This window comes from Saccharomycodes ludwigii, chromosome V (assembly GCF_020623625.1).
Source record: "Saccharomycodes ludwigii strain NBRC 1722 chromosome V, whole genome shotgun sequence".
Taxonomy (NCBI): Eukaryota; Fungi; Ascomycota; class Saccharomycetes; order Saccharomycodales; family Saccharomycodaceae; genus Saccharomycodes; species Saccharomycodes ludwigii.
The window spans coordinates 389,413-413,784 of NC_060204.1; the positions used below are offsets into that span (position 1 = coordinate 389,413).

At 30.3% G+C, this 24,372-nt stretch overlaps 11 protein-coding genes and 1 non-coding gene across 12 annotated transcripts; 7 read left to right on the forward strand and 5 right to left on the reverse strand.

Moving 5' to 3' along the window:
- Positions 1-339: 339 nt before the first annotated feature.
- On the reverse strand, positions 340-1,179 carry ASG7 (Asg7p; the record flags this gene model as incomplete). The annotated part of the gene is made up of 1 exon (XM_046079223.1): positions 340-1,179. The coding sequence occupies one exon, from the start codon at positions 1,177-1,179 to the stop codon at positions 340-342; it is 840 nt and encodes a 279-aa protein (XP_045933609.1).
- Positions 1,180-1,690: 511 nt separating this feature from the next.
- SCDLUD_003960 (PGA52 family protein) lies at positions 1,691-2,908 on the reverse strand (the record flags this gene model as incomplete). The annotated part of the gene is made up of 1 exon (XM_046079222.1): positions 1,691-2,908. The coding sequence occupies one exon, from the start codon at positions 2,906-2,908 to the stop codon at positions 1,691-1,693; it is 1,218 nt and encodes a 405-aa protein (XP_045933610.1).
- A 658-nt stretch (positions 2,909-3,566) lies between these two features.
- Positions 3,567-5,771, reverse strand: SET2 (histone methyltransferase SET2; the record flags this gene model as incomplete). Its single annotated transcript, XM_046079221.1, has 1 exon — positions 3,567-5,771. The coding sequence occupies one exon, from the start codon at positions 5,769-5,771 to the stop codon at positions 3,567-3,569; it is 2,205 nt and encodes a 734-aa protein (XP_045933611.1).
- Positions 5,772-6,371: 600 nt separating this feature from the next.
- LST4 (Lst4p) lies at positions 6,372-9,161 on the reverse strand (the record flags this gene model as incomplete). The annotated part of the gene is made up of 1 exon (XM_046079220.1): positions 6,372-9,161. One exon carries the CDS (start codon positions 9,159-9,161, stop codon positions 6,372-6,374), a length of 2,790 nt encoding a protein of 929 aa, XP_045933612.1.
- A 992-nt stretch (positions 9,162-10,153) lies between these two features.
- Positions 10,154-11,857, forward strand: ZRT3 (Zn(2+) transporter ZRT3; the record flags this gene model as incomplete). The annotated part of the gene is made up of 1 exon (XM_046079219.1): positions 10,154-11,857. One exon carries the CDS (start codon positions 10,154-10,156, stop codon positions 11,855-11,857), a length of 1,704 nt encoding a protein of 567 aa, XP_045933613.1.
- A 588-nt stretch (positions 11,858-12,445) lies between these two features.
- SNU114 (U5 snRNP GTPase SNU114) lies at positions 12,446-15,379 on the forward strand (the record flags this gene model as incomplete). The annotated part of the gene is made up of 1 exon (XM_046079218.1): positions 12,446-15,379. The coding sequence occupies one exon, from the start codon at positions 12,446-12,448 to the stop codon at positions 15,377-15,379; it is 2,934 nt and encodes a 977-aa protein (XP_045933614.1).
- Positions 15,380-15,822: 443 nt separating this feature from the next.
- Positions 15,823-17,148, forward strand: EBP2 (Ebp2p; the record flags this gene model as incomplete). Its single annotated transcript, XM_046079217.1, has 1 exon — positions 15,823-17,148. One exon carries the CDS (start codon positions 15,823-15,825, stop codon positions 17,146-17,148), a length of 1,326 nt encoding a protein of 441 aa, XP_045933615.1.
- A 755-nt stretch (positions 17,149-17,903) lies between these two features.
- Positions 17,904-18,971, forward strand: ERG20 (bifunctional (2E,6E)-farnesyl diphosphate synthase/dimethylallyltranstransferase; the record flags this gene model as incomplete). The annotated part of the gene is made up of 1 exon (XM_046079216.1): positions 17,904-18,971. One exon carries the CDS (start codon positions 17,904-17,906, stop codon positions 18,969-18,971), a length of 1,068 nt encoding a protein of 355 aa, XP_045933616.1.
- Positions 18,972-19,580: 609 nt separating this feature from the next.
- On the forward strand, positions 19,581-19,865 carry QCR8 (ubiquinol--cytochrome-c reductase subunit 8; the record flags this gene model as incomplete). The annotated part of the gene is made up of 1 exon (XM_046079215.1): positions 19,581-19,865. One exon carries the CDS (start codon positions 19,581-19,583, stop codon positions 19,863-19,865), a length of 285 nt encoding a protein of 94 aa, XP_045933617.1.
- A 218-nt stretch (positions 19,866-20,083) lies between these two features.
- On the reverse strand, positions 20,084-20,155 carry SCDLUD_003968. Its single transcript has one exon. It is a non-coding gene; the product is annotated as a tRNA-Asp (tRNA).
- Positions 20,156-20,515: 360 nt separating this feature from the next.
- On the forward strand, positions 20,516-22,927 carry NNK1 (protein kinase NNK1; the record flags this gene model as incomplete). Its single annotated transcript, XM_046079214.1, has 1 exon — positions 20,516-22,927. The coding sequence occupies one exon, from the start codon at positions 20,516-20,518 to the stop codon at positions 22,925-22,927; it is 2,412 nt and encodes an 803-aa protein (XP_045933618.1).
- Positions 22,928-23,425: 498 nt separating this feature from the next.
- On the forward strand, positions 23,426-23,842 carry MRPL38 (mitochondrial 54S ribosomal protein uL14m; the record flags this gene model as incomplete). The annotated part of the gene is made up of 1 exon (XM_046079213.1): positions 23,426-23,842. The coding sequence occupies one exon, from the start codon at positions 23,426-23,428 to the stop codon at positions 23,840-23,842; it is 417 nt and encodes a 138-aa protein (XP_045933619.1).
- Positions 23,843-24,372: the final 530 nt, after the last annotated feature.

A 24,372-nucleotide genomic window follows, 5' to 3' on the forward strand; every position in this document is an offset into this window, starting at 1 on the left:
CACCCACAACCTACATTACCCCCCGTACACCAAATAACACGTTAATTATAGACAGAAAATGCGTGATTATTTAAACTAAATAAAAATGCTTAAAAGTGGCAAGTGCAATTCCGAGAATCCTCTTTCTCATAAATTCCACTAATTCCTATCAAATAAAATATCCCGAGAACTGCATTATAGGACACTCGGTTAAATAATACTCACCGGTCATGGTTCCTAACCATCATCTTATATTACCCTTTCAAAAATAATCCTGTCAATAATTCATTCCAATAATTTAGTCTAGAAAATAAAGTTCCATATAAAACAAAAACTTATAATATATATTCTCTTACCTATTCAATATACAATCAAACAAATAATCATAATAACTAAAACTATATAACCAATTAAACTAACTAAACAATTTATAACCCATTTTAAATGACAATTATGCAAATAATCATGGTATTCCATAACCTCATTAGCAATCTTTAACCCATAATTAATTTTCATCAAGTTTAAATCATTATTGTCCAATGTTTGTAACGCCTCGCTGTCTTCCTTTGTTTTGCAATTGTTTTTATCTTTAGTACTTTTATAAAATACCTCATTTTCAGTCGCATTGATGCCATCAACATCCAAATAGAGACCATTTTCATTTTTCAATGTTTCAGCTGATAAATTATCTGTAAAATGTAAATTATCCACCATTATGGTACCAGGTCTTACTACATTCTGTTTTGAATAATCATATTCCTCTTTAAATTTATTTTCACTCAGCTTTTGTTTAGTACTAATAGTCTTGTGGCTTTTGTTATTGTTGCAATTTTCAATATAATTCAAATCATGGATAATATTTTCAGGAATTGTATATTTTAGTCTCGTTTGGTATGACTCTTGGAATTCATAGTCTGTGGGGAAATCTTTGATTTTAGGGAATTTTACACCTATAGAATGTTCTTCTATAATTTTTATCTTAATAAATATTTTGATCAAATGATAATTGTACAAATAAATGGAAATAACATATATCCAAAAAAATGGCAATATAAACCCATAGATGTAAAACCTCAATAATTTTGGAACAACCTGGATTGATTTGCCACAAGCTTTGCATTCGCATCTATAAGTAGCTGTTATTTGCTCTCTATCGACTAATGATGTTGTTGGTATTTCCAAAAATAAAGCGCTACTCATAATATGTTTTTTTTATTACTTGCTTCCGTTTTTTTTTTTTTTTTTTTTTTGCTTTATATATATCTTAATTTAAAAAAAAGAAAAAAGAAAAATTAAATAAATAAGCTAAACAGTTTAATATATATATATATGTATATATGTGCGTGTCTTTGTATCTGTTTTCTTCTTTATTCACAGAGATGAATAATTAAAAGAGAAGGAAATACAATGACACTGATTTTTTTTTTTTTCCTTTTTTGGGATATAACAATGGCTTGTGGCGGAGCTCAGAATTATACGCAGCCCAAAATAAATAAACAAACATACACGCACACAGACACACACACACAAGTAAGGTACAAATATACTGAGTCTAATAAATATAAAGAAGAGTCGATTTAGGAAAAAAAAAAAAGAAAAAATACATAACTAAGAGCCAAGTTAGAAAAAAATAAAATAAAAACCATATCTATAAGTATAGGTGCATATAATTGTTATGCGAATCTACTTTACGACAAATATTTACTACGTTCTATAAAAGCATATTTAATAAGCTTAAAATAATAATCGAAATATAATAGCTTAAAACATCCTCTCTGTAAAATAATGAGTGTCCATTGTTTTTGAATTTTGCAGTAGAAGTCGTAGAATAACTAATCGAAATGCTAGATAAACTACTCACAACAACATCATCTTCTTCCTCTTCTTCTTCTAAATTTAAAAGGGCTGATATATCAGAAACTTCGATAGAAGAACCAAAAGTCGTTTCGTTATTCATAAACACAAGTGTATTACCAACACTATCAAAAATAACACCACCTAGCATAGTGTCTTCGGTGTCTCTATCAACATGGCCAAAAGCTTGTAACCCAGTGCCTAAGACACCGGTCCCTTGGAAAGTATGAAAAGTGGAATAAAAGTTATTTTTTTGGGTACCATTCATAACTTCAAAAATATCAAACTCACCACAACCACTAGCCCAACAGGAACAATTACTATTTGTTGGATATTGTGAAGTTCTAGCAATATGGGAATTCAACAGCCAAATAGCAGGCATATCATAATAAGAAAATGAGGTACTGTTCTCTTGAGTTTCTGTAGGTGCTTTAAATTCAAATAAAAACATTTTTGTAGTACCATAGTATCCATGGTAAGCAGGTATCCCCTTTCTATAAACACCACAATCCTTATCATACCCAGATTTAGAACATGAAATATTCGAAAAAATAACATATTCTTCATCAGATGTGATTAAATTACCCGAACCTAACGGTGTGGCGCTTGATGCTTTTGAAACACCATCACTGGAGGCATAGGTTAAAGCTTGACCTAAGCACGTTGAATTGTCACCTGCTTTTGTTAAAAATGTGACATTTTCCGTTGTTGCTGATTCAGAATCGTAGTATGCTCGACGAGTCCATGACTTGGAGGTACTATTGTCACTTACATCAAAATACTCCGATGTGTAATAAGCAAATTTATATAGTGATAACGGACCTCTAAAATGAACAGCAACTTCTTCATCAAGGGGACTATTGGGTCCTGAAAAGTAATAACTTCCTCCAATTTCACAATCACAACTGCCATCTTCTACCAATTTTTTTATCTGGGAATAATACCCTGTAAAACCAACACCTTCAAATAAAATTTCACTGACCGATGGATTTGATAAATCTCTTTTTTGTAATCCTTCTGCGGTTGAAAATCGTAATATTAAACTAATTATGAGGGATAATGTTAGGAATTCCATTCTATCGTGTTTGTTCACTTGCGGGTTCTTAGTTAAATAGAAGTTAGACTAAGATAGTTAGTTATGATAACATAAGGGAAAGAAAAGAAAGGGGGGGGAAATGAATTGGTAGCAATGGAATACTTTACAAACCTTGGATTTTGAATTTTTATTTTATATAAATATGAATTTTTTATGTTTTTTTTTTTTTTTTTAATAGCCTGGCACTGGCAAAGTTATAGTGGCTTTCGGCAATTCAAAAGAAAAAAATAATACTGATAATAATAATAATAATAATAATAATAATAATAATAATAATAAATAAATAGTCGCTTATTGTCTGAAATTAACGCAGATCCCCATCAGTTTTTCTGTATTTATTTAAAAAAAAAAAAAAAAAAAAAAAAAATGCAATAGAAAATGATGGCTTAGCAAGAATGAGGAGAAAAAAAAAATTTTCAAATAGAATGTTCAAGTTTCAGAAATTAATTAATATCCAGAGTATGTGAAAAGGGAATAAAAATACGTATTAATCACCTGTAAAAAGTAATATAGAAACACATAATGATTGCTATTGTCCTTTATGTATATATAGTATTTCCATCTATCTTGTCACTTGATATAGTCACACCTTACACATTTACACTAACTCAAAGCTTTTCCTTTTCTGTATTTAATCTTATTGTTTTTTATACTTTGAAATATATTTATTCACATAATCTCTGATAAATGTGCGTATTTTGGTTTTTTTTTCTTTGCTAACTTCTCTGGGCGGATTCCTCAGTGTCATACTTTTTTTCATTTCCCTTTCAGTCAACATTTTTACAATATCTTTGGAACAGGTTTTGACATTGTCTTTCCCAATTTCAGCCTCATATCTATAAACTTCGTTAGGAACAATCTTAGCAAAAAAATGTTTCCATTTATATTCGGCATCAGTGTAATTGGCATGCTCAAGATAACCATTCTCGTGGGTAACATGTTTTTGAAATGGAATTGACGTTGTTTTGGATTGTTTTTTTGCGTTCGCAATAATTTTGGCCAACTCCAATTTTTTTGCAGATTCTTGATCTAATCTAGCTTTTAACTCATCATGTTCTCTTTTCTTTAATTCCTCCAGCTTTTCCTGCTCAAACTTTTTTTTGTAATTCAATTTCTGTTCGTGGGTATAATGTGGCGATGAACTCCTACTATGAGGAGAAGAGGTTGAGGAGAGATCTAATTGATTAGGTGTTGCCAATACATGTTCATCTTCGTATCTGCCATGTTTTACAAATCTTCCGTTTTCAACATGATTGTTATTCTTATTGCCATTGTTCACAATATTAGCATTACCATAGTCGTTTCCTCCACCAGTACTATAGGGCCTTTTCCCACGATAACCATTTTTATTTCCTTGAAAAGATGTTGCAACCATTAGTGGCTGTGGCGAAGACGGTGATGAAAAAGTTTTGCTCGTACCTGTTGGAGGATAGTGTAATTTCATTTTCTGTTGTGCATTATAATACATGGGTTTACCATTCTCATGAATAATCTCCCAGCCAGGAGGTAGTTTTAATCTTCTCAAATCTACAACTTTATTACGAAAGTTTTTTTTGGTAATTCTTGTGTATGTTTCAAAATTTTCCCATTTTGCCAAAAGTTTCTCACATAATAACGCAATCTCGTTATTGGCATGTGAATTTTCAACATTCTTAGCAATATACATATTTTTCAGCTGCAATATTCTATCATCCAACTGAGAGGAAACTAAGCTATTTTTGGTAGTTTTTGGTAAATCAAGCAAAAATCGTAGGAAAACTTCTAGAAACTTGAAGTCATTTTCTAAAATACTAATACACCTTTGGAAACAAGAATACCCATGTAATCTTAAAAGTTGATATTGTAAATCCTCGTCACGAATAGAAATCAATCTTTCCAATAGTTTTTCCATCAATAATTTATCGTCCACCTGTAATAGTGCACTCATTACTTTGTTAACATCCTCCGTTGTGCTACATGGAGTCGCTTCTAATGAAGATACAAATTCGGTGTTAATACTAGTATCTCTGGCTATACTTTCACCCCTTTCCTTTTTCATTTTAAGCCATTTCTTCTCAATGGAAGCTTTAACCCCTAAGGCATCTGCGTAATTTTTGGGTAATAACATTGCTGCATCCGTTTGAGTTTTCCCACCTAAAAATCCAATACAAGTAGGTTCTTCGCAATAACAAGGTTGAGCCATTGCGCCGTATCTATCCACATTATAATCAAACGTAATCTCCTCACCCTTTAAAATGTCCCTTTTAGCAAAGATGCCCATTTTTAATTTTCCAGCAACAACCCACTTACTAACATATGCATTGGGGTTACAAGAATGATTACAAAACCGAGCCGGGCTCCCCTTTTTAGTTGCGTCTATAAATTCGCCAGCCTGTAGCATCATGAAATAAAAATGTTTAATCTTTTGTTGGTCATATTCAGCCATCCTCCTCCTAAACTCCTTTTCAGTAATGACCTCCCCTATGTATTCATAAATAAATTGATTGCTGGATATATTATCTTCTGCCCTAACACCATACCCCTTTTTTTCTGTTTGGAAAATTGCAATTGGAGCATATTGCTTTCTCTGAAACCTTTGATTTCTACAGTCCCTCCCGCAAGTGGTGCATAGATCATTAACACATTCGATATATGTTAATCTGTTGATACAATCGGAATCCTCTCCACAAGCATAATTGACTCCGTCATGGAAATCTTCGTCACAATCACATTCCATGAATTGTTCAGTATGTTTGCCTAGTCCTATTTCGTCATTTAAATATTGGCATTCATTTAAGGAATAAAAAGTTTTATATGCTTCTTGAGTTTTATCTTCTTTATTCAGATATAGTTTGACACTCATTCAATGTAATAGAGTTTTTAGTGGCTTGTTTTTTTTCTTTTTTTTTTTTTTTTAAATTTATTTATTGTATTAGTGAATAAAAATGATAATAATCAAAAACACAAAATGTAATGCAATTTCACTCTTGTTTATTAATGCTTTAAACTTCTCTTATTTCGATTCTATCTCTTTAACAATGCTATGACATACTCTTGATGAAGAAAAGATAGATGTAGACGATAAAAAAGAAAAGAAAAGGAAAGTTTAAAACTATTGAAATTAGGTATTTTAACTAAACACATATATATATATTTATACATGTAAAAAAAAAAAAAAAAAAAAAAAAAAAAAAAAAAAAAAAAAATAAAAAAAAAAAAAGTATTCTTTTATTCTTGATAGACAAAAACTTTATCGTTCATCTGAACCTAAAAAAATACCGCATTCAATCATTCTCCACCTGAATAAAAAATTTGCCTTTTTAGTTTTTTTTTTTTTGTTTTTTTTTTTCATTAATTGAAAAATAATAATAAAAACATAAATTCTAGAAAATCCAATAGTCACAAAATAAATGTAAATTAAATGTTATGAACTGGTAATAGATAGTAGTTATTGTGTTCTATCCTATATATTAATCAATTGATAAAAAATCTCTAATATTCTTCTATTCATTTCAGATTCACTCAGATCTTCCGGAAGTGGTGGTGGTGGTGGTGGAGTTACATGGATAAAGGAGTTTCTATTGGTATTAGTGATATTATATGACCGTCTTTCCCTACTAAACTTATCATCATTATTGGTGTTAACGGTATCACTATTTTTGTGATCATTACTGCGCATCGTGTTATATTGCGTAACAAAACACAATCCTTTGTTAATACAATTTTCTACATGATTGACCATATTTTGTAAATCTTGATTCCGTACAGTGTTAAATTTACTATTCGAATGCGACAGTTTAATTGTTTTTTGCTTAATAATGGAGCCCTTTTGTAATTGGTGTTGTGGACTATCAACAGAAGTCAATTTTTTCTCTAATAAAAACTCCTTCACATCTCTTGTTGGTAGCGAGATAATTAGGGACTTAGAAGTGATAAATGTGGGAAAGCTCGCCTTGACACGTTGCCTAGATTGCCGATTTTTAGAATATTGTAGTGAATCTAATTTTAAATCAAGTTTCATAGTCTTGATTATTTGCTGTTCACTGTACTTGTTCAGTGGGATGGCTTGAAGATGAAAATTTGGATTATAACTATGAGAATATGCAGTTAGTCTGTAAGGTATCTCTCTCTTGTTATATGAGTATTTAGAGTTATCGGCAAGAGGAGTGTTATTGTTAACATACATAGAAACATCTAGCACGTCTGAATGTGTATCAGTGCCAGGAATCACGAAATATTTGTTATTTTCGCTATCAATATCAACATCCTCTTGATTCAAAATAATAGCATCGAATGCAGAATCAATGGATGATTGAAGGTTTTTATAATCATGCAATCTAGAAGAACTTCTTTGAATGTTTTCAAATTTAACTTCACCATTATTGTTATTGCTAGTATTAACACTACCGTTAAAGTTATTGGTAGCCTGTACATATTGATCATCCTCGGGGCAGAACGAAGAATGAAGGGACCTGGTAGAAGCAGGTGAGTTCCAAGGGTATTCATCATATTCATTTACTGAAGGAGAGGGTGTAGACATAATACCAGTATTATTCCCAAAAAATTGTAACAAAGACGTGTTACTAGTTGTTCTGCTTAAATTCGGACTCCCAAACCATGAAGACGAGCCAATACTACTAGATAAAGAAGAACAAACATATTGAATAGATTTGCCATCACTAAAGGAGGTACTCGGCTGAATTATTGCTTGTTCTTTAGAGAAGCTAAAAGTACTATTTTTTTTGGGTATATCCCAACCTTTGGAATTCTTTTTTAAAAAGTCAATTGATTTGACATTACTTGGGTCAGATAAGTTTTTTTCATTGGGTTTGTCAGATGTATCGTTATTATCACTTAGTATTTTAGATATGCTCCCACTGTATCTGTTTGGAATTAATGCAGAAATTATAAAAATTAATTTATTAGCAATAATATTATTATGCGAAAGAATAGTTATCCGTTTGTGTACTCCATTGTTAGGATAAGTATCAGTTTGCGTTAAATCTTTATAATCTAACAATATCTTGGAAATTAATAAAAATAATCTATTATTGCTATCTTCTTTAACTTCTAACCAGTTTTTTACCTGTTTGAACCATTCAAAAATAAAATTTTTGTATTCGTAAGGGTAAAGAAATAGTCTGGGTACCTCAGAGTACGATAGTAGTAGCGGAATAAAATTTTTGATAAAACTGTTCAAAATCCTAATGTTATTGTCCATAATGTACTGCTGACTTTTCATGTTAGTGTTATTATTGGTAGTAGTGGTGGCGGCAGCATAGTTAGGATTATTAAAAGCATTCATATAGTTAATATTATTTGATAGCCTTTGCTGAGCACAATCAAACCAAAACAATATACCATGGTTCCAACTTTCTAATATACTTGAGGTGTATCTGCTAGAAACCAAAATGGATATACTAATTTTACTTTTACCGTTATTATTAATTTGTGGACTTTGAGCAGCATTAATACGGAATGTTCTTGATATTAAAATTATAGGTTCATATCCTGGAAGTTTAATAACACGTAGTTTATCATCCGAATCTTGAAGTAATAGTGTGTTGATCTCATCATCATCGTTATTTGATATGTTACTATTTGACGTTGTTTGTAAGTTGCAATTTAGTTGATTAGATGCAAAAGAACGAGGGTTGCCACACCGCACGGGAGATCCAAATATATATTCTTTCAGTTCATTTTGTGAAATAAGTTTCGAAATGTTACTGTTGAAATTGATGTTGTCATTAGTATTGCTATTAATTGTGTTGCTGGTATTATTATTGTTGTTGTTGTTATTGTTAACCGAAGAACATACAGTTTTGTCAAAAATTATTTTGTGATTACTTCTACTCATTAATTCACCATTTTCGCAAGCTATAAGTAATCTGAAACCATTAACTCTTCTCAAATGATTATTACCAACATTAGTAGTACTTTTGGAATTTATAGCATCGTTTTCGATGGTAGAGTATATAGGCGCTTTGGTACCATATAAACATATTTTCATGTTATCTGACATATTTTTAAAAGAAGACCGTATTTCTTCTATTATGTTCATGTTTATAAAATCCGGATTTGTATTCAAATCGCAATCGTCTAAATAGAGTGGATTGCATACACTACCAGATGCTACTGATGTTAATGGATTGGAAAGGGAACATATATTATTATTGTACAGGCTATTAGCATGGGGGGATAATTTCTGTGTGTTTTTGTTGTCATGATTGTTATTAAATAACCTCCCTAACATTATACTTTTTTTCTTTTTCTTTTTTTTTTTTTTTAAAGTTATTTTTATCTTTTATTGTATTTTATTTTTATTTTGTAATCCTTTCAAAAAAAAATAAAAATAAAAATAAAAATAAAAATAAAAGTGTTATATATTATAATATATTCTCTATTTTCTATACTCTTATCTTGAATAGAGGACGGGCCTATTTGTCCCTTCTATATTGGATAATATTTTGATTATTTTTACAATTATTCTCCTTTTTTTTTGTATATATTTATATATTGTTGTTGATGTTACTATTTATAAATTTTGATTAATGGGGGAAGAAGAAGATCAAAAAGGAAAAGGAAAAGAAAAAGGAAAAGGAAAAGGAAAAGAAAAAAAAGGCTACTTCGGATATTTAGTTCCGATTTTATATTTTATCGGATTTCCATTAGCGTTTGTTTGTTTTAGAATTATAGATAATTAATGGTTATTTATTGTACAGTTATTTGTATAATACTCATTTCTAATTATCTAAATATAAACTATTTCAAATGTAAAAAAAATAAATAAACACGCGTATGAATAGTGCTACGATCATGCTTAGTAATAATAACTACTGCATTTTTTTTTTTTTTTTTTTAAGTCATCTTTTTAAGTGTAACCTTTAAGGTAGCAAGACTGAAAACATTCATGCAAATAGTTCTAAAACACGTAATTAAATCTCAGCTTAATCTTTCTTGAAAAAAAAAAATATTGGCACCAGAAGGGCTAGCTCATCAAATTATGTTGCGGGTAATATCACATGAGTAAATTGTTTCGATTGAAAGAAAAACAAAAGAAAAAAAGAAAAAAAGAAAAAAGAAAAAAAGAAAAAAAAATATATATATATTATATATAAATAACAATGATTTACATTTTATATTAAATTTAGATAATAAAAAAAGAAAAAAAAAAATTAAGTTAAAATAAAAATCACTAATTTAAAATCACTAATATAAAAACATATATACAAAGCACAGCAGGAAATGTTTGCTTTTACCGAATTATCGATACCAAGATGGGTCATTTTTACAATCATATCATCGTTTTTGTGTATATTAGGTGTACTAACAGTCCCAATAATATCAACACTTTATAGCTCAAAAAATAAAAAAAAAAGAGAAACTGTCAATTCAACATTGTTGAATTATGGCTTATCTATTTCGAGTGGCTCGATGTTAACTACAAGTTTATACAAAATATTACCCAAAACTAATGAAAAAAATAAAGTAGTTGTTTTTATCGGATTTGCTTCTGGTATTTTGACCAGTTTATTTTTGAATTTCATTGTACATGCTTATGCAAGTGAATCCTTGATACATTGTTCTCACGGGGATGCTGATATCAGTTCAGAAGGAGAGGGCGACGAAGAACAATATTTACTCCATTATGATACTTATCATAACTACACCGATAATGATCCTGCCTTGCAATCACAAGAGCAAAACTCAAATCTTACCGTGTCTACTTCAAATTATGCCCATAAAAATGAAAACAATCATCGTAAAACACAGGATTTAAAACATGACGAGGCTTTACCCTCATTAACTAAAAAGAAATCATTTATCGATCGAATTTTACATAGAGATGACTTAATAGGTTCATGCAAAACTTTTTCTAACAAATGTCATTCTCCCAGTGCTATTGTCAATACAGATTCCAATGCCGCTATCAATAATAATAACGCTGGTGTTTCTGCTACCAATGATACATTTACCGATAATAATAATAACGTTGAAAATGCTCCTCAGCACAATATTCAAAATGAGGACAATGTATGTTTAGGAAGCGCTATAGGTTATGACTTGCAAAATTTGGACCAATACAGAAAAAATTTCTTTGATTACGAAAATTGCTCTTCCGTTATACCATCTGTTCAACATCCAACACAAGATATGATTGAACATAATCACAATAACAGCGGCACTAATCACCACAACCATAATACTACATTTAGATCAAATTCTGTTGTGAAACATGGAAGTATTTCCAGTCTGCCACTATCAGCTCATCAAAATCATTTAGATGACCACCATCATCATGTAGAGACGCCATTTTCCAAGTTATTATCGATTGGTATTCAAACATGCGTGGTACTAACTTTACACAAGATACCCGAAGGTTTAATTTTATTTTACACCAACGTCAAAGATTCAACTGGTGCCCAGTATGATTTGTCTGAAAAAATTGACGAACAAAATAATACTTTAGGCTTTTCAATTTTTTTAAGTTTGGCAATTCATAATTTCATTGAGGGATTTTCAATGTGTTTACCATTATATACTGCCTTATCAAGTAAAATCAAAGCTATATTAATTGTTAGTGTGTTAGCTGGTGGCTCTCAACCGTTAGGTGCCGTACTTGGTTATTTATTAAAAAAATATACCGGATCAAAGGATAAGGATGATATAAAATCCTCCAAGACAGAGTTATGGTTACTAAGTATTACTGCTGGGTTTTTGTTTGTTATTTCACTACAAATGTTCCAAACAGCTATTGGTTTTAGTGATGTTCATACTAATAATGATGATGAGCATGGATATATGAGCAATAATAGTTATGAAGGAAGTAGCGAACAAGAACAAGAACAAGAAGAAGAAGGACACACAAAGCATACTGTAGGTACTGCCTGTGTTAAATGGTGTTGTTTGGGATCTTTGTTGATTATATTAACTGGCTTATTTGTATAATGATGTTAATAATAAAAAAGATCAAACATTAACAACAATAAATAAATGAAAATAAAATAAAATAAAAATAAAATAAAAGCTTATATATTATTTAATATAAATCATATCTAATACGCTTAAATAAAAGAATTTGTGATATTGATAATCAAACGATATGATTGTTACAATACATTAAATGATTTAAAAACACGTATTTATAAAATGTTTTCAAAACAGATCTATTAGCAGAATGCATACATGTTTTAATTTAATTCTTTTTTTTCATTTTATCTTTCCATTTCCTTGGAATAAATGTAATTGTTATATTTTTATTTTATTTTTTTTCTTCTTCTTTCATATTAACTACTTTAATTTTCACTTGCATGTCATTATTAAAATAAGCTTAAAAAACCACGGATTACAGGGTTATCGGACAAAAAAAAAAAACAAAAAAAAAAAGAAAGGAAAAAAAAAAAAAAAAAACTAAAGATTAATAAAAGAAAAATTAAATTACAACTCACCACAGAAATATACAGCATTCTATAAAACATAAAGTTCAACTACAAATAAACAAAAGATTAAATAAACACAATTTCTTTGCTAGATAGTATGACGGACGAACATGAAGTTTATGATGAATTTGGAAATATCATTACACATTCGGATAACAAGGACGGGAATACTCATCAACTCATTATATCTGAAAAAATACAAGCAGAAGAGTCAATTGCCTTAGAACATGATTTAAACAACGATTTTGATGACATAGAAGATGAAAATAGCAATAGTAATCTGCCCATTGTATTCGAACAAAAAGAGGAAGATATCTATGACAATGACTTATTGAATCCGCATCTACCATCAACAGCAACAAATTCATCATCACACATACCAAAAAGGATTGAGCGTACCAAAAAAAATGGATATTATTATAAATCTATACCAAGATTTACTTTCAACAAACCATATTTCCTAGAACTTTCACAGCTACCTCAGCGTAATAAATCAATATGTTTTTTGGGTCCACACAAATCCGGAAAGACAACATTATCAAGCGAATTAATGACTGCCAGAATAAGGCATCATAACTTGTTTACACCTTACTACATGGATAATTTGCAAGTTGAGATTGAGAGGGGAATGTCTATTAAACTAAATGGAGCAACTTACTTGGCAACTGATTCAAATGATAAATCCTGGTGTTTTACCGTATTGGACACTCCGGGCCATGTTGATTTTAACGATGAAATGATTTGCGGGGCATCTATTTGTGATGTAATTTGCATTGTTCTTGATGTTGTGGAGGGTGTGAATAGTGTTGTAGAAAGAACGTATCACATGTTAAGAGGGAGATATAATGACGCTGGTAAAAACATTATTTTTATATTGAATAAAATTGATAGATTGGTATTAGAATTAAAATTGCCGCCCCTAGATTGTTACAAAAAATTGAAATCTTGTGTAGACGATATAAACATTATGGCCACTAACTATTATTCTAATCTGGGTAATCAAGACGTTCCATACTATTCACCAGAAGTAAACAATGTTTTATTTGGTTCAGGAAAATTGGGCATTATTTTTAGCATAGAACAATTTGTTAGCCAATTTTATTGGACTGGGCTAAATAGGGATCCCAATAGAATATTGCAATTTACTGAACGAATGTGGGGCGACGTTTATTTTACAGGTACAAAGTTCACGACCCACATTAATGCTGCTAAAAATATCAAGCGAGAAGTTCCTACGTTTGTACAATTTATATTAGAACCATTTTACAAAATAATAACACACTCAATAAGCTTAAATTCTAAGGATTTAAGTAAATGGTTGGAGAAACATTTTAAAATTAAGTATAGCCAAGAAAGTGAAGAGTTTTTGCCCACATTGAGATCAGTTTTCAAACATATTTTTGCTAAGGGTGAACTTGGATTTATTGATGCAATAATAGATGGAAAAAAGGATGATGTTGAACCGGTTGATACAAGTAAACTTAAACACAGATTGGTTGCCCATGCAGTTAAAGTTCTAGAGTATTGTGGTGATATATGGACTTTAGTGAAAGTTGAAAAAGGTTGTTTAAAAGTGGGCAAGTCTTATATGATATTGGATTCAGAGACGGAAATAGATTTGGCTGATGGTGGCGAAGATGATGTAAGCGTTTTCCCTAGATGCAACATCACGGACATTAGGCTACTTGGTGGAAGATTCGTATATGGCACCATTGATGTTGCTTATGAAAGGCAAATTGTTTTAGTTAAAGGTATTGATGGATTCATCAATAAATCGGGCACGCTATTAGATACTGATGCTACGACCCAACTATTTAAATTCCCGTCATTACAACCTCTAAGTGAACCTGTTTTCAAAATTATTTTGCAGCCATATAATCCAAAGGATTATCCAAAATTAATCGATGGGTTGAATTTGATAAACCAATTGTACCCAGGCTCGATTATAAAGGTGGAGGAAAGTGGAGAACACGTTGTTTTAGGCACTGGTGAATTGTATTTGGATACTTTGTTATACGATTTAAGAACAAATTACACTAGTAATATTCAAATTAAAAGTACGGCTATTCCGATCACTACATTTAAAGAAGGATGCAGCAGTGAGTCATTTGCATCTATTCCAATAGAATCTAGCAATTTCGTTATTAGGATATCTGCAAAACCACTGGATGAAAAGTTAATTTATGACTTACAGGATGAAAACAAGTATAAAACAATAAGAAACTTATCTAGAAAGCAACTATCAAAGTTGCTAAGAACTCAATATATGTGGGATTCATTATCTGCAAGAAACTGTTGGGGATTTTTTTCAACGAATTGTTTTATTAACAACACTTTACCGGATGAGGTCGATCAACATCTGTTGAATGATGAATTAAAAGATACTATATACAAGGGATTTGAATGGTGTTGTCTGGGCGGACCTTTAGTTGAAGAACCGATTCATGGTGTACAATTTGACCTAATAAAGATAGAAATAAAAAATAGTGATCATAGTATTGAAAATGCAAACGAATTAATTCCATTAGTGAGAAAAGCATGCTATGTGGCATTACTAACTGCAAAACCTATATTGTACGAACCAATTTATGATATTGACATTATTACTAAACCAATATATTTTCAAATTATAGAATCATTATTTGACAAAAGACGGGGTGCTAAAATATACAGAAAATTAGAAATTCCAAGCACACCCTTGATTGAATTAAGAGGTCAAATACCAATCATCGACTCTATTGGGTTTGAAGTTGATTTGAAAGCTAGTTGTAATGGAGATTGCTCGGTACAAGAACATAACTTTAGAAAAATGTGGAGAAAAGTTCCTGGCAATGTTATGGATTGTGAATGTGAATTGCCGAACTTGAAACCTGTCCCTTACGAAAGTTTGAGTAGAGATTTTGTTTTGAAAACCAGAAGGAGAAAAGGTTTGGAAAACAATGTTAGTTCCGCTGATGAGGAAGGTCCTAGTTTAAGAAAGTATTTGAATCGTGAATTATATGATAAAATAGTTAATAATGGATTGCTATAGTTGGAAAGAGAAAAAAAAAAAAACATGGTATGTATTAACACGTTGCACCTGTCATTTATTGTATATAATTTGCTTTAGATAATGTTACTTATTTATTCACTATGTACCTTTTTTTTTTTTTTTTTTTTTTTTTTTTTTTTTTTTTTTAACAAAGTTTTCTCGCTTTTTAAATAGATTTAGTGGTTAATTGTTGCTTTTAGAGGAACGTTTCTTTTTTTTTTTTTTTTTTTTTTTTTCCTTCATATTTTCATATTTTCTTTTTCTTCATCTTTTTTTTTTTTTCTCTCTCAATCTTTTCCTTTCTTTTCAACCCAAAATGTTTAGTTTTCAATTTATTTCTATTTTACATTAAGGACAGTTCATCAAAGAATTAATTAATTTATAGTAAAATTGCTTTGCTTGCATATATATCCATAAAAGAGAAATTGTAACTAAGAATAATAATGGCTAAAGGCGGTAGTAAGTTAAAAAAAGCTTTAAATAACCAAAAAGAATTGGAAAAATTTTCTAAAGAACAGCAACAAAAAAAGGCTAAAAGATTAGCTCAATTAGAAAAAGAAGCCTCAAATTTAAAGGTTGTTACAAAAGAAGACTTGGAAAAACAACAAGGAGCAGAAAAAGTAAAAGTACCAACTTCTGATGAGAAAGAATTATCTGAACATGGCAATAAACCTTTATCTAAAAAAGAAAAAAGAAAGTTAAGAAAATTACAAAAAAAACAAGAGGAAGCTGAAAAGGAAATATTGGCAGAAGAAGAGGAAGAAGAAGAAAAGGAAGAGGAAGAGGAAGAAGTCGATGATGATGAAGCTGAATACGAACAACCAAGCATAGATATTGAAAGACTAGCTAAAAGTGATGATGAGGATAGTGAAGAAGAAGAAGACGATGATAGTGATGATAATGATGATGAAGAAGAAGAAGAAAAAGAAGAAGAAGAAAAAGAAGAACAAGATGATGATGATGATGAAGAAGAACAAGATGCTGATGATGACGACGATGAAAAAGAAGAAGTTTCATATTCTGATGCCAACTCAGGAATGGACTCTGATGTGGTTCCACATACGAAATTAACCGTTAATAACAAAAAAGCTTTAAAAGCCAGTTTAGAACGTGTCCATTTACCCTGGGAGAAACATTCTTTTCAAGAACATCAATCTATAACATCATCTACGCCGGTTGAAAATCACATTAAAGATTTAAATGATGAAACTGAAAGAGAATTGGCCTTTTATAAACAGTCATTGGACGCTACACTTCAAGCACGTGATAAATTAAAAAAGCTAAATGTCAGATTTAGAAGACCTTTAGATTATTTTGCTGAAATGGTTAAAACTGATGAGCATATGGACAAATTGAAGCAAAAATTAGTCAAAGAAGCTAGCGAAAAGAAAGCTATTGAAGAAGCCAGGAAACAAAGACAATTAAAGAAATTTGGTAAACAAGTGCAAGTAGCTACGTTACAACAGCGTCAAAAGGACAAGAGAGAAACTATGGAAAAAATTAAATCATTAAGAAAAAAACGGGCACATAACGATATAGACGATTCTAATTTTGATGTTGGTGTTGAAGATGCCATTGGCGATGCTAGCGGCGATGCAAGCAATAAAAAACAGAATAAAGCTAACAGAAAGAGAGACGCTAAGAATGCTAAATATGGTCGTGGTGGTATGAAGAGGTTTAAGAGAAAGAACGATGCTGAATCATCGAGCCAAATCCCAGAATTTTCCCATAAAAAAATGAAGAGTGGTATTAGAAGAAAAGGACACTAAACTTGATCAATAAGCTTGTTTTCTTTTCTATTCTATTCTTTATGTATGCGTTCCAATGTTTTTAATAATAAAAATAACGGATTTTATCATTGTATGTAATGTATATTAGTTGCTACTTTAGTTTTTTATTTAAAAAATCCATTTATTTTATCGATGACAAGATTATCTTGTATTATGAATGTCGGCTTAAAAAAAAAAACAAACAAACAAACTTTTGAAGGCCACTTGATTAACTTTTCCCAAATAAGAAATTGGATGCTATAGTATACATTGTGGTAAGTTAGAAATGATACAGCAGGTCGTTTATCTTTTTCTCTTTTTAACTCGTGTTACAATTTATGAGAAACCCAGTGAACTAATTTATAAACGGTTTCATTCCTAATAAAAAATGTTCTTTTATTTTTTATTTTTTATTTTTTATTTTTTACATACACTGTTCGCCAAAAATATACATTAAAAGAAGAAGAAAAAAAAAAAAAAATTAAAAAATGAATAAAAAAAAGAATATCTTAAAAAAATTAAAAATAAAATAAAAAAAACTTTTCATATTCATTTTATTTTATTCATTTTATTTTATTTTATTTTCTTTCCAATAAACAATAAAAATACTTAATTAGAAAAATCAATTTCAACGTCTTTCAATTAACTTTAATCATTATTTTAAATATCATTTAAATATCGAACAACAAAAGTCACTTTCAATTAATTGTAAATTTTTATATACTAAAAGCTAGAACTAAAAACAAACAAACAAGATGTCTACATCCAACGCTAAAGAACACAACAGAACTAAATTTTTGAAAGAATTCCCCAAATTAGTTGATGAATTAAAATCCATTTTGACAGACTATGGTTTACCAAAAGAAGCTATTACTTGGTATGAAAAATCTCTAAATTATAACACTCCAGGCGGGAAATTAAACAGAGGTTTATCTGTAGTTGACTCATATGCCATTTTGAAGGGTTATAAATCTGTAGATGATTTACCAGAAGAGACTTATTTTAAAGTTGCACTACTAGGTTGGTGTATTGAATTGTTACAAGCCTATTTTTTGGTTGCTGATGACATGATGGATAAGTCTATCACTAGAAGAGGTCAGCCATGCTGGTATAGAGTTCCAAATGTTGGAGAAATCGCCATTAATGACGCTTTTATGTTGGAAGGTGCCATTTATATTTTATTAAAAAGACATTTTAAGAAAGAAACATATTATGTTGATTTGTTGGAATTATTCCATGAAGTTACATTTCAAACTGAATTGGGCCAGTTGTTGGATTTGATCACTGCTCCTGAAGATCACGTCGACTTGAGTAAGTTTTCTTTAAAAAAACACTCGTTTATTGTTATTTTTAAAACAGCCTACTATTCTTTTTATTTACCAGTTGCATTGGCCATGTATGTAGCTGGCATTGCCGACGAAAAAGATTTGAAACAAGCACACGATGTTTTGATCCCATTAGGTGAATATTTCCAAATCCAAGATGATTATTTGGATTGTTTTGGAAAAGCCGAAGATATCGGGAAGATTGGTACCGATATCCAAGATAACAAATGTTCTTGGGTCATCAACACTGCTTTAACTAAATGTACTCCAGAAGAGAGGGCTATTTTGGATTCAAATTATGGTGTGAAAAATGCCGAAAGTGAAAAGAAATGTAAAACTATCTTTAATAATTTGGGCCTTGATAAATTGTATCATGAATATGAAGAATCAGTTGCTGCTGACTTGAGAAAAAAGATTGCTGCCATTGATGAATCTCGTGGATTTAAGAGTGAAGTTTTAACTGTTTTCTTAAACAAAATTTATAAAAGATCTAAATAGACTAACCTGATATTATCGTATGTAATTTTATAGGTTTAAGAATAATCTTTTGTTGTAAAACTTCCCAGCATAATAACAACAAACGGGGGAAATTGATACACGCAAGGTTATATTACTGTTGTCGGTATACCGTCTGACCAATGAAATGCTTGTATTTGTTTTTAATTTAATACGTACACAAAAATAAAAGTTGCTCGTACAGGTTAGAGTCCGGGTAAAGCAATATAATACACAAAGGAAGATTATTATTACTTTTAATACTTAAAAATTAAAATAAACTACGCATTTTTCGGGGTAATTCCTACTATATTTTTTGTATTTATTTTATTATTACTTTTTTTTTTTTTTTTTGGTTCTTAAAAAATAAAGGAAAAAATTATATTTCTGTAGCTTGATAAATTTGGCAATAAGTTTCTGATGTCTTTAATATTCTGGTTTTTTACTTTTGTCTAAACATTATAAACTCTTTTTTAGATTCCACCGAACCTTTTTTTTTTTTTTCAACTCTTCTCTTTCTATTTGTAAGTTATAAAAAAAGACAACCAAGTTTTTAAGTACCTTTAACACTTAAGAATTAACAAAAAAAAAAAAAACACATATATATCAAAAATGGGTGGTCCACAAGCTAAAACTTATATGGGTTGGTGGGGTCATTTAGGCTCTCCAAAACAAAAACACATTACCAGCTATGCTGTTTCTCCATTTGCTCAGAAACCATTCGCCGGTGCTGCCAACGCTGCTATATTCAATGTTTTCAGAAGAGTTAAATCCCAAGCTTTGTATATTTTGATCCCAGCCAGCATTTACTGGGTTTGGTGGACTAACGGTGAGCAATATAACAATTATTTGTACACCAAGGCTGGTAGAGAAGAATTAGAAAGAGTTAATGTCTGAATGGTACATCATTTTGGTTATATGAGGTAAAAAAAAAAAAAAGAAAGAAAGAAAAAAAAACATATATTTTTGTCTATTTATTTATTCGTTTTATAAGTATATACTATTTAATATGCTATTATTTATTCATTTTGCTTAACTAATCAGAAAGACAAAAGAAAAAAAATAATATTTCACATGTTTTGTTTAGTAATTTTAAATCGTTAAAAATAAAAGTTCTCCGAGACGGGGAATCGAACCCCGATCTGGCATGCGACAAACGCCAATTCTAACCGTTAAACTATCTCGGAAAATACGATATGATTCTGATTCAGCATAGCAGCTAAAGCAAAATGTGTTTATTTATTGAATATATATATATAAAATTGGAGTTAAAAAAAAAAAATTAAGGGTGCGTAAAAAAAGAAGGAAACAAATTATATTGTTCACGCTTATTGGTAATCATCCCCCTCCTCTTTCCTCTTTCCTATTTCCTCTTTGTCATCTTCATCATCTCTCTTCCCCTTTCAATTTCTTACTGTATTAATACTTTACCATTGGTTATACAACTAACAAAACCACCAAATCAAACATAGAGTTATAAAAAGATAGGATTATAAAGGGATATTAAATATCCCCTCGTAGGTTATATTCCATAGCATTTACAACATATGTCAAACAAAGACTTGAAAACAATCCAAAACACAGAAAGAACAGTCAAATTTTTGAACAATGACCATAAAAATGAGGGTGTATCAGATAGGAAAACAACCATCACCGATGAACCAGATCATTCGCAAGCGAAGAGTGACGGTGGCAACAAAAATAACCTTGTAAGGGTCTATTCAGATACAGAGAAATCTAATTTTAATAATATAACGGGTCAGCGGTTGTACGACGATTTAAAGTATCGCCCAATACACCATGAACATTTTTACACTTATGGAAGTAATGTTAATGACATAGTTAATGACAATGAATGTATTATTCCACCATTAAAGAAAAGGACTAATAACAACATCAATAACTATGTAACTACTAGCGCCCAAAGTAAGAAAAGGGCAAGGAGATATTCTGAAGATCAACATGCTAAAATAAGTGGCCATGGTTTTTCCCATATGAATGCAAGCAATATTAATATCAATAACAACGCTTATTTAGATATGACTGATGAGTACATACCAAATTTTGATTTCATAGCCAACGTGAACAAGTTTGCTGAATACTATGATTTAGACGGATATAAAAGTAATAAGATTATGACTAATAATAATAATAATAATAATAATAGTACTAAAAATAGAATTACTAGTGATCATGGTATAGAGTTAGAAAATATGGAGAATTCGTCAAGATCTTCTTCCATTTCATCGTCTGTTTCATTTTCTGAACATAGTATGGTCAAACCAATAAAGGCGCCTGCTGAAACAAAAAAAATAGGCGGTATAGAACCTGCTATTAAGGATACTCAATTTTGGAGAGATAATCTTTATTCTACCACTTCTAATACCATCATCACCGATGAAAGTGACATTTATAACAGCAGACCACAAAGTTACAATGATACTTCTGTTGATTATTCTAAATTGCCTGCTGATTTTGAGACACTACCCTTTTCCCAAAGAAAAAAAACCTTGTTAGAATTATTTCCAGAACATGATTATAAGACAGTTATGAATTTACTTAAATCAAGAAAGAGATCGTTATCCTTGAAGCTGGCATCATCCGATAACAATGACACAAACATGCTTTTATTGTCAAAAGGATCTAATACAAGCATTAATAATAGCAGTAGCAGCAAACCTGATTATGCCTCCTTATGTTTAAAGACATTTAATAACCAATGTTCCTCACCACTGTCACCTATACTTTCACCATTACAGCAACAACAGCACTTTGATACTAAAGTTACTCCGGGTGATAGAGGTTCCCATGTTTTGGGGTATGTTTTAGGAAAAATTATTGGTTATGGAGCGTGGGGTATCATACGAGAATGTTACAAACATAAGGAAGCAGCTGAAGCGGAAGAGGATATAAAAGCAATGAAGATTATCAAGTTTAGGGGCAATGCACAAGTGAAGGAAAGTTGTCTAAGAGAGGTTTTTATATGGTCTCAATTAAATAACGCTAATATTTTAAAGTTAATATCATACGAAGAACACCCTGACGTTATGTTTTGCTTAACAAGCAGAATACATGGCGGAACCTTGTACGATTTAGTAGCTAAAGTTTGGAATAGTAAGTTGTTAAAATATACATTTGAACACAGATGTTATGAGACACAAAATTACCTATTGCAATTATTAGCAGCTTTAAAATATTTGCATTTTGAAAAAAGCATTGTCCATGGTGATATTAAATTAGAAAATTGTTTAATAACCAAAAAAGAAAATATATTATTGTTGTGTGACTTTGGCATGAGTATTAAATTACACGAAGAGAAGGAGGGGATCGCAGAATATGGGAGGAAAAACAAATCACAAAATGAAATAAGCTCTGGATCGAAGTTCATGAAGATTTTACAGGATAAAAAATTGACACACGATGATACTCCATTAGGGATTAGTTCCTTCAAAAAAAAGTTTGGTCCTGCCATGCAATCGGTTATGATTGGAAAAACAGAATATTTTCAGCACAATAAACAACATTCCAGAGACGACCAAGGTAATGACAAAATGAGAACGATGAATCAAATTGGATCTTTACCATATGCTGCACCGGAATTATTGGACCCCATTAAACGGCCGCCGATAAATGATAGGCAATTATCAAAGATGATGGTTGAACATAATGGATCTCGTACTTTATCATTTAAATCGGATATATGGGCCTTAGGCGTGATGCTCTATGCGATGATTTGTGGCCGCCTACCATTTCATCATGAATATGAACCACGACTAAAGATGCTTATTATATCTGGTAAATATGATGGAAAAACATTAAAAGAAAGAACCGGAGACCACCATAAAATGTTAAGGAATGTAATAATTGGGTGTTTACAGGTGGATATTGATAAAAGGTGGAGTTTAACTCAAGTTGAAAATGCAATATTAGATGCGAACAGTCAAAGACGTGTAGTTTAAGAAGTAGCTGTCAATGTAGATTTTTAATTATATATTTAACGATAATATTCAATATGGCTTATTATTTACATCATAGTTGAAAAAAAAAAAAAAAAAAAAAGGATAAAAATGCAAGAAATATATTTTTTTACAACTCATGAAGTCCGAATACCGAAGCGGATATTTAATTCTTTATGGATTTTAGTATACATGAAAATACTGTAAACGGTTTTTCTTTTTTTTTTTAATATTTTTGAAAACTTTTATTTAAATTGTTCATGCTAATTCACTTTTGTATGGGGTCATTTTTTAGAATCTTTGTCCACAAAAGTTTGTGATTTTTTATTTTTTTTTTTTTTTTTTAGAAAAAGGATGAAACATAAGTTTTGTAAACTAGGGTATTCATCTATCTAAGCACAAATCCACTGTGTATTTGTTAAAATAATAACATTTTTCGTATTTAAAAGTAAAAGAAAGAAAGCAAAAGAAAGAAAGCAAAAGAAAGAAAGCAAAACAAAAATGATATATTTAAAGTCAATCCTAAAAGTTATTGATAATTCGGGTGCTCAGCTTGGGGAATGTATTAAAGTAATGAAAAAAGGATCTCCTAAATCACCGGCTAAAATAGGCGATAGAATAATTTGTGTTATCCAAAAGGCCAGACCATTAACACAGAGTATTACCGGTCAATCTAACACAAACCGTGTTAAAAGGGGTGATATAGTTCATGCTATTGTGGTTCGTACCAAACAAACTAATATGATTAGACCAGATGGTAGTACTGTTAGTTTTGGTGATAATGCTTGTGTTTTGATTAATAAAAGCAACGGCGAGCCTTTAGGTACTAGAATTGCTGCCAATGATGGGATTGTAGGTAGAGAATTAAGAGATAAGGGATATACAAAGATTTGTTCTTTAGCAAGTAAAGTCATCTAAGTGCATAGAAGCTAGGTTTTATCTGTTTCTTTTTTTTTTTTTTTTTTTTTTTTTTTTTGTTTTTAAAGGAATAAAGAAAAATAAGAAAAGTGCTTTAATTAATATTAACATGTGCTTAGAATACGAAATAACATGTATATAATTATAAATTGAAATCAAAAACATCAACATGAAATTTTTTTGTTTTGTTTTGTTTTGTTTTGTTTTGAAGTGAACCAAAATAAAGGATATTACTAAAAAAAAAAAAAAAAAAAAAAACTTTTTTTAAAAACAGCTATTATAAATATTAGTGGTTAGTTTGTAACCGTGTATAAAAGAAGTCTTGTATTAACTACATATTTAAACAAATGGCGGTTAAATAATAAAGTCAGAAACAGAGAAATAATAATAATAATAATAATGTCATAATAATTAATATACACTATACATGCCCATCCAACGTCGATATCGTTCGTTAGTTAATAAAATAAAACATAAATAATAAATAAAAATACAATACAGCAGAGGGGGGAAAAAAAAATAATGTTTTT